The following is a 16,497-nucleotide window of genomic DNA, read 5'->3' on the forward strand; positions in this document are numbered from 1 at the left end:
ATCTTTTCTCAATATCTCTTTATTATTTCTGCTCTATGGAAATCAATATTAAAACCGGAACTGGTTGTAAATTTTTACAAGATCTATTTTTAAGTAGAAGGACAACGAAGGAAGTCGAACACATTCTTGGCACGCTGAACCTGTATCAGAAAATAATTTGTACCTATCATTTGGCGTTTTCACTCTGACAACTGTCGACAATCAAATAAACAGAAGAGAGAGATGGATGGATGGGCATAGTTGTTCTATAGGACTTTTTATACTTGTATATGGCGTAGTTTGAAAGTATAAAATGTATTAATCCAGTGTTCTCGGGATTGCTGCCAGAGTGAGTGTTGCTGTGCTGAGCTTTCGTTAGCATACAGCGGCAAGAATTAGTCCCAGAAGCGACAGTCCTATTAGCGACAGGAACTGTTATCTGTCCTATGAGCGACCGATTCATTTACATTGAGATGATGGAAGATGATATGATTCCCTCTCGTGAAATATGTTTGCCTCTGGCGTTATTAGCGCCCGAACAACCTTGCTATAAAAAATGTACGTGCCAGTAATACAGTTCATCAAATATATTTTCCCTCTAGAGTGAGTGCAAATAAAACTTATTTTAATTTTGAGTTAGATTTGACATAAAACATATCAAATAACTTAGCGAGACAACAGGGACATTTCCATGAAAAGTATATTCTTATGTAATTATTGAAAATCCAGTTGTAATATCCCCTTTCTTCAAAAGCTCTATTTTCTGTACTTAATTTGATTCAAATCTAATTACTCACTAAGCACAGTAATATATTTTATTTTGAAAAACTTAAACGTGTAACAGTTTCGCCAACTATATACTTTTTAGACTTCCAAAGACACTGAATAAAATTAAAAAAAAAAAAAAGTGAATGGTAAAAGACAGCTTTTGAGATCGTTTACATCTGATTGGCTAACCTCAACCAATCTCACCAATTACAATGTAGTTCACTCTAAACAATCCAAAAGGTAAACAAACTCTTTAAACTACCTTCCTCCCTATTGTAAACTATAAAAACGTAAACTAATTGCTTAATTTGTCTTCCTTCCTTGTTTTGACTTATACATAAAAGCTTGTCGTATAGCAATCTGAAATACGAATAATCCCTTATAACTAGACAAACTGTTATGTCCTGCGAGAGATTTGTAACTTGTGTAATAATTTCTTCGAAAACATTTTTTTTTTTTAGATTTCTTTGATATCCTCAAGTGGTGAACACCCTCTTTCCATGGGCGCCCGATGGGAAGGCAGGGAACCCCCCTGGCTAACTAAAATGTATACGTAATATAGCAAACCACGTATATTAAATACCAGATATACCAGACATGGTACAGCAACCATGAAGATGCCCCTCCCTAGAAAATTTTCTTCGGGCGCCCATACCTCTTTCTGATTTCTTTCTTATGCCATAAATATATTCAATCTAAACTTATGCTCCGCATCATTTTAACATGAAATTTTTAATTATATTAGAATCATAGACAAAGACGGAGCTACTCTAAATATTTAGTTAATTTTCCCCTTGATATAGTAAGTGTATTCATAGAAAGTAATTCAAAAATATAATATTAGGAAAAACGTAGAAAATATTGTTAGTGTAATGAAAGCAGTTTCACGTATTAAATTCAGGTAGAGCGAAATTTTTCATAGTACATTTTGTTAGGTTCTAAATCGCATTAGCATGAAACAAGTTAAAGAAGAGAGAACCTTGTCTTCTTCCATTATCTTAGTATGAACGAATCGGTGACTCATAGAGCAGTTAACAGATCGAATCGGTCGCTCATAGGACAGTTAACAGTTCCTGTCGCTAATAGGAATGTAGCAAGTGGGACGACACCCAGCGGCAACATCTTCAGAGCTCTGAAGATGTTGCCGCTGTATGGTAACGAAAGCTCAGCACAGCAACACTCACTCTGGTAGCAATCCCGAGAACATTGGATTAATAGTACACGCCAGCAAAGCTTCAAGATCATATAAAATGTATTTCTTCTGGAAATCTTTTTTTTTTTATATTTTTAAAAGCATGTTTACAAAACCTAAAATTGTATCAATTTTCTCAGAATGATACTATTTGAGAGATCTAGGAACCATTTATCCAACATTATGTCCCCTCAAAAGCATTTCTTGATTTGAAGACTAAAATAAAATTGTATTAGAATACAGATATTTGTTTACTTTTGTGAGTATTGTTTTATCAACTCATTTCTTGTGGTATCAGTTCGTTACAGACATTCGACGTGCGACCCATGCGTTATCTTGCAGATATCGATACTACTATAAAGCTCGGACGATACTCTCCGAAGCATATCCAGGTGATCGAATTGAGAGCTTTAGTAATGCATTCTTGCAGATCGATCATAGTTTGGAAGACGGTAGGCATGTACGTACACTCGGTCTTCAACACCAAAAGGGGGGGAAAACCACAAGCAGTAATGTCCGTTGATCGTGAATGGGGACACCTAAGGAGCACCTTGTCTGACACGATCAACAACTTGATTTGAGTGTGGTGGTCGGCCTGAATATCCCTTACTCTGGTCACAGATGTATCTATCCTCAAGGAAATTATTCTACCACTTCATACTTGTATTATTTATAGATCGGATTCATACTAAATTTGCGCTAGAAAGCACGCTATATCAGCACGTCACTTCTCGTTGAATTAAAGTTTAGCACACACAGCTATGTTGCTGTCTGGTGCAAGGATGTTATAAATAGAGGATCTGCCCATATGTATCTTCATCCTATTAAATCTATCCAGCCAAAAAACAACCGAGCATCGGCACGTCTAATTGGCTACTCTCGTATTTGCCATCGTCTGATTGGCTACTTTCGTTTCCGCCACGATTGTTGGCTCAAAACATTGCGATCTTATTGGGCGGAGTGGGCAGAGTAGGGGTGGCGAAACTGTAACGCAAGGCTTCAAGATTTGTTGTAAGTTCAGATCCTCTATTTTATAAGATCCTTGGTCTGGTGAGTGTTATCTTGAAGTTGATTTCACTGCCCTCTAGTGGTATAAAGATTCTGAAAATAGACAAGAAACAAATGTTTTGGTACAATGCATTCACACTATCACCCTATATTTCAACACACTCTAGTAAGTTCTGATTATATAACAACTAAAAATAAAGGATTGTTTTATATCCTTTTTTGTGGGCACTCTGCACAGTAAATATCATTTTTTAAAAGTTTTATCAGTACATTTTCTTATATTATGTTTTGGATAAGTACAGTATTATTATTCCTATGAAATGAAATAGCTTGATTTTGCTGATTTCTTTATGTTTATTTAAATGTTCCTGCACTGCAAAAATGGATTTCTATTTATATAAATTTAATATCACGTAAATTAAACTTGATTACAATAATTGAATAATGTATTATAAAATTTAATTTTTATAAAAAAATAAGAAATACTTAAATGAAACCACTAAAAATCCATTAAAATCCTCATTTATTTCAAAGAAAATTGAACAATACTTTCCTAATGTAAAGTAATATTCCAACAAACTAAAATCGAGAATGTACTTATTTAACTAACACGAAAATTCACTGATAATTGCCCGACGTTCTGGTTTCAATTTCCATGGGAAGAGCATTGAAATAACTATGGCGGTTCGTATTCCATCTTCAACTGTACACTCACTTTTCATGTAGGCCAATTCTGAAAATACACACGCAACAAATAAAACAAAGAGTGTTTCAGGCAATATCATACCTTAAGTCAAGGGAACAGCAAAATATTAAAATTAAACCTCTAATTTGATTTCATGAAACCAAGAAATAGCTCTTTTTTAAAAAATTACATCTGTGGGTACAATACGTAACCCTTACAATATAAAGAATTTTATATCAGGACTAGCCTTTGGTCAACTGGGGGGGGGGGGTTGCCCACAGACCCCACGTTTGCTCGGTCTACGGCCTCGCATCTCATAAAGAATTCCAAATACTTAAAACATGAGATCCTATAGGTGTGAAGTAAAGCCCACTTAAATAACATTGATTTTTTTTCTTCTTATTATTAGACCCTATAAACTAAAAATATTTTCTTATGGCAATTTTCCTGTGGGTTAGTCCCTAAAAGCTACAATCATGCCAAATTTAAACATCATGCCAAAACCCTACAGGAAGTGCCATATAATTTTGGGGTGTAGAAGGCGTGTCGTATAAAGATTTTGCAATTGCCTGTAAAACCACACTGAAGTAGAATTTTTTATTTTTTGGTGATTTACTTAGGCCACGCTAACGAAAACGTACAAGTATACCGAATGTCCAGTGTTTATTCCAATTCCAAGTACCTAAAACATAAGGTTATAAGTCAAAAAAGGTCCATTTCTTGATTTCCCCTTTAGACCTCTTAAAAACTAAAAATGTTCAGTTTTGATAATTTTGCCGTGAGTTAGTCTCTCATCATTTTTGAGTGTAGAAAATGTCCCATATAAATAGCATGGGGAAAGATTTTTCAGTCCCCTATAAAACAACTCTAAAGTCGGAAATATTTATTTTTAGTGTTTTTTTATTAAATAATCCTATAGAAAACATACAGGCATACCGAATTTCAAAATTTTTATTCTAATCCCAAGTACCTGAAATATGAAATTATAGGTCTAAAATAATGGCCATTTAAATAACATAAATTTTTCTTCTTCCCATTAGGCTCTTAAAAACTGAAAATGTTCACTTTTGATAATTTTCCTTGGGTTAGTCCCGAGAGGCTACAATAATGCCAAATTTCATCATTCTAATCCTGCCGGAAGTGCCCAATAATTTTGGGATATGGAAGGATTACCATATAAATAACATGGGGAGATTTTTCAACTGCCCATAAAACTCTAAAGTTGGACATTTTATTAAGTGATTTACTTAGGTAACGGTAACGAAAACATACAAGCATACCAAATTTCAAGTTTTTATTCTAATTTCAATTACCTGAAACATGAGATTATAGATCAGAAAAATGCATAGTTAAATAGCATAGGGAATTTCTTCACCCCGTTTTAGACTCCCTAAAAATTAAGAAAAAATCTCTTTTCGCAATTTTTCTGTGGGTTAGTCCTAAAAATGATACAATCATGCCAACATTTCAACTTTGCACGCCAACCGAAGTAACCGTTATTTTATGTCAGTGAGTGAGTAAGTTCATGTAGTTTTATGTGTACAGTAGTTATAATATAAATTCTAACAAAGTTTGAAAAATAACATGCAGACAACATGACTATTTTCTCAATTTTTAATTATATTTCCCATCTATTTTGCAGGTATTTCATAGATGCATGCCAAATGGTAAACGTGAATCCTATCTGTGCCCGAAAGGAACTATCTTCAACCAAAATTTGGGACATTGCGACTGGTGGTACAATGTTAAATGCGGATGAAGAAAAAGGGAAATTTTATCTTAATTTATAAGGAAAGAAATACAGCCTAAAATCTAATAATATTCAACTTCTTCATTTCTACTGAAAATAAATTCTACTACCACAATAAATCACAATAAGGAATAAAGGAATTGAATGTTCGATTCCAGTTAAGGATTAACTGTAAAAAGAATGTAAGTGAAGGCGTGGTAAGAACTTTCCCATTGTGAAGTTGAAGTTGAATATCCTTGCTAGTGATCTTTTGATTTTTAATATGTAAATGTGTAAAATGTATTGAATTGCGAAATATGTAAATATACACTAGAATACGAACTTTTTTAAATGTACAAGTGAACATTTTACAAAACATAACCATTCAAACTTTATTTTACGATCATCTTGTTACGGTAAAAGCAGACTTTGATTCTGTTTTGTGAAGCATGAAGTGTATACGCTGGATTGGAATAGTAAGAGTGTGTTCTTAAAGATATTATCCTAATTTGAAAGGTGCTATACATTTGTTAAGGACTAGTGTGTTTACCGGTAAAAAAAGTAAAAGGATTTACTTTGAATTTTAACAAAAAAATGTTAAATTATATTCAGCATTTTATAATAGTTTGGTTAATAATATGAAGTACTTATTTCTGATAGTAACATTTATCGTAACAAATGAACAGAAACAAATAGAAATAATTTTAATATGTAACTATTAATAAAAAAAGCACTCAAATATCGAGAATATGCAAGAAGTGCAAGGTCTAATGTCAGAACCTTGTACTACACTATTAACAGAAGGTATAAAATTGTGCTATATATATGTGCATAAGAACTACGAAAATTGTGTTACTTTGATCAGTACCATCATGAACTTAAATCTGAAATTGTATCTCATATACGTGATATCTGTATATTATCTCATTATTTATTATATTTCATAATGTGTGAACTACTCTACATATGAGAAAATTGTGGATTACTTGTGCCTTAAGAAAGAAAGAAAGAAAGAAAGAAAAACGAGCAACGTTGTGTTATGTGATGATATTGTCTTGTTTTCGTTTTACTGGACTCACATACTCTTTATATTTTTAAGTAAGGTTGTGCGTAGGATTTTTAAAAAAATGAAAATTAATTAGGTGTCACACGAAGTAAAATGATACAATGTTAAGCTATGGTAAATCACTAATACGTTACAACGTCTACTTTGTTTCTTCGCTTAATAGAGACTGCTTTAATTACTATCAATTCTGCAAAATTATTGGTGCTATTGTGTGGCCGTATCTCTATCCAAGCATGCGTAATGACTATACAATTATACGTGTATCTTCAGGGTGGAAATAAGTAGAATTGCCGATTTCTTTATAATTTTAGGAGAGAAGGCCTATTCAAGTATATGCGTTTCGTTGTCACGTATACAAGCAAAGGTATCTACTCCTCGTGGATCAACATCAATGGTAGTAGGGCTGTTTTCGCTACGCATGTCATTGAATTTCTAGTTCGGCGACAATGGGGACTGAAGAAGCATGTGGAGGCTATCATTATGTCCTGTCTGAGCGAAGTCGGTGTTGGGTTACGGCATCCAACAGACAAACCATTTCATTACGAAAGCATAACACATGATATGTAATACCGTATTTGTCGACTTGTATGCCATGCAGTAACTCCAAAATGGCGGTTTTCCAGGAGAAAATTCGAAATTTAATATCTCATGAAATCCATATTTCTTCTATGATTGCAACCAAAACGGCATAGTTATGAAGTTTACTTTCTAACGCTGATAGTAAATAACATTCTGTTGATACAATTTACGCAAAATGTTCGAGTTCAAAGTTACGTTGTACTTGGCATCCAAGCAGCCCATATCTGAATATACTCCCGTTTCAGCCACTGTCCTTCAGACATCCAATTGAACCTTTCCACGAACTTTTTACCAGTGTGTTAAAACGCCTTCCTGACAAAAGGGACCAATCATCTCACACACTTCTCATTCAGAAATTGACATAACGGCTTGTCTGTAAAAACTAAAACTGTAATATAAAGTAGATTATGTGACCAGACTTCACCTAGTTCAATATGGATGTTCTTCTTTCATTAGTAGGCCACTTTACCAATTCCAATTTGTCAGCAATGGTTTTCCTGTTAGTTGATGATCACTGAACATCATTGAATGCAACTATACAGTAAAGTTCTGCTAAGCAGGTAAAGGTAGAGCAAGCACATACAGAAACTGTTTTCTTCCACTACCAATTTTATTACAAAATTTCCTGTTATAAACAGGAAGATACAATATCACTATACAAATATAAAATTCTCTAATGACTAGGAAAAGTAGGTGTTCCAAGGTCCAGGTAGCCTAGGAGCTATCCCCACAGAGTCTTGCGCAAACTAGGTAGAGTGAATTTAGGATTTTGAATGCTCCACGTAATCGGAGAGAGGTTAGAAAGCCACAAAGCTCCACGCAAGCTGGGTGGTTAAGGTTAGCAAAACCCACAGTGCTCCAGGCAAGCAAAGTGGAGTGGATAGGAGGCCTTAAGAGTTCCAGATAAGCTAAAAGATTTGGGTTAGATACCTCTCAAAGCTCCAGGCGAGCTGTGATAGTGAAGTTTACTAGCCGAAGACTGATACCAGATGTGGACTGATACCTCCTGGTTTTGTAGCTCCTTCAGTGTGACAGTGGCGCTGGTAGTTCTCCTTCGTGACGTGACTAGAGGTATCGCTGGTGTTCCTTCCGTCTGTCACTGTAGTAGATTGTAGTAGGACGCACGTGATAAATAAATACAAGCACGTGTTAATTGTTTGTAAACAGATCCATGAGAGGAATATTACGATATACAATAATCCAGCCTCTGTACTATTCGGCATAGCTCAGGAAAAGAAAAAAATAGTAAAAATGAGTAATGATTTTTCGAATGATATACACTACTCTTAAGAGCGTCTTCATAAATGTATATTTTTGACAAGACGTTGCAAGCAAACACGTGACACGAAAAACCTCATCCAACCTTTGGAAAGGTTTAAAGGGGCAGCGCTGTAATACAGTAGTCAGCAGAAGGAAGTGACGGCAGCAGATAGTGTCTGCTTGCGTAAAAGGAGGAACATTGCGTCGCGGAACAGAAGCTAAAGGGTAGAAGCAAATAGCTTCTTTTTTTTTTTTTTATCAAAGACTTTGTCAAAATCTAGAAAAACTGTTAATTTTAACTCTTTCTACAATTGTGTAATTATCTGCCAATGAAGAGTAAAATAAGGTTTAAAATTTTCTTTAAGGATTAGGCTAACGTTTTAAGTTAATATATCATTTATTTTAAAACTGAATGTACGTATTCAAATTTTACAGTGTACATCATTTTATGTTTATTTGTCATTAACGTACACATACAAAATTTATCTTAAAATACAGACAATATGTTTTATTCTTGCATTTCCTTTTTCGACAGTCATTTTTCTCCATCGTACAATATATGACATAATAAATTTATAAGATACTGGATTGTACAGTCAGCGACAAAAGTTCTTTCGGTTTTGTAAAAATTATTTTGGAAATAACGATGGTGTCGCTGGAACGTATAGAAAACTACATTTTTTAAATTTATTATAAACTGTTCTCAAATAGTTCTTCCATTTGAAGCTATTTACGAAACTAATTTCGTCAAACGGAAAAAATTTTTTGTCGCTGACTGTATTAAGTGGTCATAAAATATAACAATAAAAGGTATAAAAGGTTTACTTTTAATTGTATGAATTTGACAGGTAGTAAGTAATCATAGGAAACTGGCCTCTTGTTATCTATCATAGTGCTGCTCGAAGTGAGGTGGGGATATGTGGGGTATAAATTACTTCATCTCAGGAAAATTATGAAAAGGGACCCTTACTTCTTAATATTTTTTTTTTCGCGTTCGGCATTATACAAGGTTCCTACTGATCTGGAGCAATCTATTACCATGACTTCTCCCTGATCTTTGGCAGAAAATTGCCTGACTTTCATGACAGGTGTCAGATGACGTTGATATATAAATATGTAATAAATAAATAAGTGAATATTTATATATGAGAACATTTATTTTATAGAAACAAATAATAATCAATTCATCATACGTAAATTCGAATTATCTCCCATAAAAATCTGAGCAACGTTCCATACTGTGATCATTAATGGTTGGCTAAGCTAAAATTGGTGTACAATTGATGTTAGAAAAAATATATTTTATAAAATTTCCCTGACTTCCTCTGATTTCCAGTCTTTTTCCCTGCATTTTCCTGATCTGCACCATTTTCCCTGACTTCCGTGGCCAGTAGGAACCCTGTTGTATAGCAAGTTACCATGATAAGGGGTAATGCTTAGTTTGGAAGGTACTGAAACATCCTCAAATTCTCCACTTCGAGCAATGATCCAATCTGTTCTTCCATCACGTTTGTCCGGAAAGGCGGAAGTGTACTGTAAATTATATTATTCCTTTAGTTGATTTGATAAAATTGAAATACTATATATATAATGTGATTTGATTTGCTAATTATATTATTCCTTTAGCTGATTGGATAACATTGAAAGACTATATAATGTGATTTGATTTGCTAATTTTTTAGCATATAGTTTGATTTTTATCTACAACAAGATGTAGACTACATTTTTTGAATTGTGAAAGCGCTTATCATAAAAAAATATTGCTGATATCTATCCATAATCCACAGGTCTCTAGTGCACATTTCGTCACGAAAATCGATAAGCGCTAGAAATTGCAGAGACAATTCCTAAATGTACAGCCTGTCTATTGAGAAATAATGACAAATTCTAGTACTTTACTCATTATAAGGCACACACTCTATTAGTTTCTATTGAAGTAATAATCTGGAAATATCCACTAGACGTTGTGCATAAGTACTTTATGACAGGATTAAATTACTGAACTTAGGTTAAATTATTATTTTCTAAAAGATAAATGGACTGACCACGTTGAATTGTGACTTGTATAAGATTCTTCTTCTAATCTTTTGTCACCTTGTAGAACATTTTATCGTTTTAATTTTCAAATAATTTGAAATCTAATACCTACGTTCTTTGTAAGTTCCTAATAATTACAATAAAGTAAATGAACCAACCAATCAAGGTAATGTTCATTGTTAAGAATTTTTTTAATTTGGCAATTAGTCGAAAGTAATATAATAGTTTTATTTCATTTTGAAGAAAAAGTGCAAAAGTGTCTAGGTTATCTTGTATACAGTATATACCTAGAGAGATGATTAGTAAAAAAAAGTCAATGATGATGAACATTCGATGCTTTCCGGGTAGCAAGACCGAGCTCAACGAAAGTTATGTGGAACCTGAACTTTGGGAAATTTCATTGTAAATGTTCGAACAGTAACACTAAACTGCTTTGTGGCAGCCAGTTCTCATCCTTATAGGACTATGTAGCTTGTAAAAATCACTCCTATTTCCCTTAGAAAATATAGTTTCAAACTAAATGGATTATTGTTTTCATCATTGAATGTACATTTTCAGAGAACATGGTTTCGCCCTTACTGCTCGGAATGCCTCACATTAATTGCAAGGTGATATTATATAAGCAAATCAAAGACAAAATGTATACTTACTTACACGGCGCATACTTTGCAGGCATTGCTGAAAACCTTGATCGCTATGTTCCAGACACAGGTTAACCCGATGAATTACGTTGAGTGCGATTTGCTATAGCTCGTCGCATTAGATACTGGCGTCTCGTGTGTTCTGTTGAAATGCATCAATGGTTCGTGGATTGCTGTAGTAGATGTCCTTCAGGCTACTATACAACTGGATAGACCAGGAGATTTTGAAGACTATACGTGTAGACTTTCTGAGACAGTTCTCTCAGGTGTGAAAATAGTGATCAGTTTCCAATAGAGCTGTCGAATCGGTTTTTGAAAAAAAACGAAAACCGGTTTTTCAAAAATCTGAAATTTCATAAAATCAAAATGTCGGTTATAAAAACGGAAAACCGCTTTTGCGGTTTCAGTTTTCACAAACCGCTTTGCGGGTTCGGTTTCCAAAACTGCATTTGTAGTTTCGGTTTTGAAAACCGCATTTGCGGTTCTTGGTTTTCAGAAAACCTGTTTTCTCAAAAACCGAAAATTCGACAGCACTAGTTTCCAAGGAGGCATATGTTGTGTATGGTATCATGCTGTCCTGCTGGAAATGAACGAAACTTCGTTTGTCTGCGTCAGCTGATCCTCAAAAGGCTCGAAGATATCGAGGATGTAACGCGCTGTGTTTATTTCTTCTCTGATGGTTCTAGAGATAATGATTCTAGTCCACGACACACCGCAATACACTCTAAAGTTCGATCATGCAGTAGTACTTAGAATAATTGTCGTGAAGATTTTAATATATTACGGGGGAGCGATTTACGACCATCCATGCTGTAATATTTCATTTACACGTATTCTCCAAACTCAATCTAGTAACTCATAGGAATGGCAATAAGGACGCACCAATGATGAAAAGTATGCAATTAAAACTTAATGAATTAAGAAAATTTTGGAGTTTAACGTCCCACATTCATAAACCAAGGATAAGAGAGACGATAATAATGAGATGTATGATAGTGGAATGAGAAGTCGGGATAATCTCGAAGACAAACACCCACACTGGATTTGTCTATCATCAATAGACCACCTGGCACAAGTTGGGATCGGATCAAAGGTCCCAAGCACAAAAGATGAACGCTCTACTATTGAGACCAACAAAAATGTAACATTTAAAGTTTTAGCAGCTGAAACTTGTAATAACTGTATAATTTAGGTATACAAGAAAAATTAGATTTGAAGCTAGGTCATACGTGAGTAGAGTGGGACGTAATAGTGGTGACAAGTTATAAGTTTAACATCCTTCTCTTTGTCTCGTGGCGATAGCAGAAGAGCATTTGGTGCAAGTTTAGTTGATACGTATTATAAAATATGGAGGAGTTTTGCACTCCTATTATAGTATCAGGTAGTCTAAACAGTAGTTAGCCTTTTGCTCAATAGGTGGCGTTAGTGTCCAAAAATCCAAACGTTTATAAGTCGCAGTGGGGAAAAATTAATGTCATTTGACAGTTGAAACTGGCGTTTGAGCAAAAGCGTTTCAATTCTCATAAGAATAATGGTATTAACCTCCACAAAAATTAGTGAACTGTCCGCAAAACCATGCTACAGCTTACAATTTTATTTCGATAAAGGAGCAAATGCTGCAGAAATGTGTCACGTTTATGGACAAGATATGTTATAAAAGCATCAGCCAAAAGATGGTTCAACCGTTTTTCTTCTGGAAATTCGTATTTCCAAGATGCTCCTTACAATACACGACCAATCACAGGGTATAATACTCTTGAGTAAGACCTACAGTCTTGTTGTAAGCAGTCATACACCGCCAAGGACCCAAACGTCATCACAAGTATAGTGTTAAGCCATTTGGAGAAATCTGACTATAAAAAGGTCAACGTTTAGGTACCACACGATCAGACTCTTAATTTACTCGATCGAATTTCTATCTGTGAATCTCTACTGAAACGTAATGAACTCGAGCCATTTCTGAAGAGGTTGATCACGAGTGATGAGAAGTGGATAACCTACGACACAATGTGCAAACAAGATATTGGTAAAAGTGAGGATAAGCGCGTTTAGAAGGGCATGGCGCATCACGAATTGCTACTGTTGAGCAGAACGATAGACTCAGGCCTGTGCTGTCGACAATTAGTGCGAGTGTACATACCAATTCGAAAGAAACAGCCGGAACTGGCCAACAGAAAGAGTGTACAATACCATACTAACAACACCAGGCCGTATTTACTTTTAAAGATCCGTCAGAACTTGGAAAAACTTCATTCACATTATAGTCCGGACCTAGCATCGTCAAACTATCATTTGTTTCGATCTCTGCAGAACTCCGTGAATGGTAAGTTAGTTTCAAAAGAAGCTTGTAAAAATTGTGTCAAAATGTTTTGACGACCATAAGTCACAGAAGTCCTATAGGGATGAAACTATCGTGCAGCGTTAAATATGGAAGAATGTTATCGAACAAAACAGTGCATATGATAGTTTCGATCACAATAAATGTATTCCCAATTTTAACCTCCAAAGGCTCAATATCTTTACACAACCTGATATTTCATCATTATTTGAACCACCAGACAGAAATAAATAATGTTATGTAACGTTTCTCAAACTATGACCCACGAACCACAAGAAACCATCAAGGTATACAAATGTGATCCTTCTAAGCATTGAACTCTAAAGAAAAGGAAGAAAGAATAGAATTAACGTGAATTGCGCTTAGAATTTGAAACAAGTATACGTTATACACATGTACAATTTAAGTGACAACTTATACAGATGTATTATAATAAAATATTCTTAATTACTTTTGTATAATAAAAGGACTAGTGCATATTTCTTCATACCATTTTAACACTATCATATATGATCATAATATTAAAAAATATATACATTTCATTTCAAACGAGACAACTAAGATCATTGTTGGAAATCAGTCATCCTTGATATTACGCACTCATACAAATTAATTTTGGAAATATTTAATGAAAATGATGGACACGTATGGACAGAGCAAGATTTCCTCTGATAAATCCAATTTTCATTTGTGTTTCGTTCCTCTCAGTTTTCGAGAAATAAATCTTTCTTTCTTTTAAAATGGAGTATGAAAACCAGTCCCTAATAAGGGGCTGGTTGGCTGGTATTGTGGGGCTAGTCGACATACTTTTTAAATGTAGCCTATATACAGTGGCGTATTTGGGGGGCTTCCGGGCTTAAGCCCCCCCCCGAAATCTTTCTTACTATAGTAAAGTAGATGAAATATCTTGCAGAATTTTCATATTTTCAGGCAAAGCCACCCCCCGAAAGTTAGCAAAGCCCTCCCCGAAACAAAATCGTAAATACGCCACTGCCTATATATATATATATATATATATATATATATATATATATTGCAATGAAGTAAGCTATTTGTTTGAATTTTGAAATTGCTTTTATTCACAACATTTACAAGAATCAGCATTATGAAATAAAAAAACTTCTTTTATTCATTCTAGCTTGGTTGTCATCATATCAATAGATACATGATTATCAAACTACATCAATTTTAATATGATTTGATGTAGGCTAATTCCTTATATTATTTTAAAATGTAATTGAAATAACTGAACTATGAAGAAACGCAGTTTATTTCCTACTGTTCACAAGGCAGTTAAGAGAAAGTAAGATAGTTTTTAACTGAATTACCGAGAAACGCAGTTTATTTCCTACTTTTCACAAAGAAAGTAAAAGCAATAGCTAGACCTAAATTTTTGTAACAAAAGAGCACATACAAATTATGCTTGACACTGAGAATTGAACAGCTGAAAATTAGGCCTATTCAGAAAATTCAAAGTTACAGTTATGGCATTTGTAAAATGGCGAATTATTCGTGCACTCAACATGCACCCATACTCTGCAAGACACACTGGATCCAATTCTTGCCTAAACGGCTGTTGGTGTATGCATCCAAGAACATAATGCAGAAATCTTCCTCTTTATCAGATTCTTGTTTTATCTTGTTCTTTCTGGATGTCTGTCTTCCATTCTTCTCTTTGTTTTTCTTCCCCAGAAGATTCTTCTTTGCTTCAGTGGAAGGAGGAGTGGCTTTGGTTTCCATTGACTTTTCTGCTCTCTCAGCGAGGGCATCCTTTACAGGCGTGTCGGTTAAGATAGCCGATGTTCTCTTTCTGAAGTTAGCACGAGCTCCTTTCCTGGTGCCAGCTTTCGGAAATGCACGAACCTTCCATGTTAATAACACTTATGCGCTCTTTATTTCCGGAAGTAGCCTAGTGGTCCGAATTCAACAAAAACAATAGGTCTTGTGTCGGCACTAACACACACATATGTACCAAATTTCAACTAAATTGATTCAATTTTACGCAAGTTATCGTTAGCGAAATATCTATGGACAGACAAACACACAGAGACTTCAAGCCGGATATGGTTTCCCTTTGCATTTCAAAAGTAGTAGAGCCCAAATCCAGTCTTATCTCGTTTTCGATATCTTACCAGTAATCCAATACGTGCATGTTATTCTGTAACATGGAAGTAAAAGATGAATAGAACTGTAAACAACATAACAATAAAACATACAACGTAACAATAAAAGTAAAAGAACATAAAGTTCTAGCCCCAGCCCCAAATGCTATACGCCAACTAACCCCAAGCACATGTTGTGCAACAAAGTCGTAATTACTCAGCAGTCGTTTGGTATTTACGTTTTATTGTTTGAATATTCATAAAAACAAGTTCAGATCTAACTAATGCTATATTACTTGCATCTGTACTCCAAGAAGTGACGATCTGCGATGTTGTAAAGAAGAACTGAATAAAAAATACTTCAGACTGGCAAAACACTCTTTAATAGACGCCATTGTACGTAAGTTACAAATTCCGTATGAAGGTGGCAGCAACATCGACAGGTCGTCCTTTTATGATAGCAGCAACAGCTCATTATGTTAATTAATGGAGGAGTTATAAGTAGTTTGTGAACCAGCCCCGGTCTTCCATATATATAAAAGCGATTCGAAACATGGAACTTTTCGCCAAGAGGAGGGGAGTACTTTGCGCAAGGTTACCCTATGGTAGGGTTGTGGCAATGTAATGAGCATTTGTATTGTAAACATGGCTAGACCCTACAGGTATACAGACAAGCAACTCTGGATGTAAAGTAACAGTATTACAGTTTATGAAACAATGAGATGATAATCAGGAAAATCTATTAAAAGTAAAGGAAAGTCATGGCTTAATAAATCTACAAATTGCAGCAAATATGGTAAGCAAATATCTGTAAATGAAGGTAGAGAAAATTATACTATTCAATGTAATGTTAAGTAACACAATCAACCTGGCTACTAACCCGCCTCCTCTGACTATCGCTCGTTCGGCAATACTATGTGAATTGAGTATTGAGCTGAGCGATAACGAAGGATGCGTCCGTAGGGAGCAGGCGCGTCAGCGACGGGGGGTATGAGCATAATCGAGGATAGTGGAAGAGCACGCTTATACATACAATACTTTCACTATAATTCAAATTCCTTTCAATATGCTGTGCACTGACAGTAATTTATTACATTTATACTCTTATTCCTT

General features: G+C 34.8%; 1 protein-coding gene across 2 annotated transcripts in view; it reads left to right on the top strand.

Annotated features, from left to right (window-relative positions):
* LOC145664505 (uncharacterized) overlaps window positions 1-10,554 on the top strand; it is a 285,366-nt gene extending 274,812 nt beyond the window's left edge. The window contains exon 3 of one of the 2 annotated variants that reach the window (XM_081731232.1): window positions 5,275-10,553. In XM_081731232.1, the coding sequence (XP_081587358.1) occupies window positions 5,275-5,391 (117 nt within the window). In that variant the 3' untranslated portion in view covers window positions 5,392-10,553. Of the gene's footprint in view, window positions 1-5,274 lie in introns of both variants that reach the window. The other variant, XM_081731241.1, reaches the window with a different exon arrangement.
* The last annotated feature ends 5,943 nt before the right edge of the window (window positions 10,555-16,497 follow it).

Source organism: Thermobia domestica, chromosome 1, assembly GCF_964235325.1.
Source record: "Thermobia domestica chromosome 1, izTheDome1.hap1.1, whole genome shotgun sequence".
In the NCBI taxonomy this organism is placed as follows: Eukaryota; Metazoa; Arthropoda; class Insecta; order Zygentoma; family Lepismatidae; genus Thermobia; species Thermobia domestica.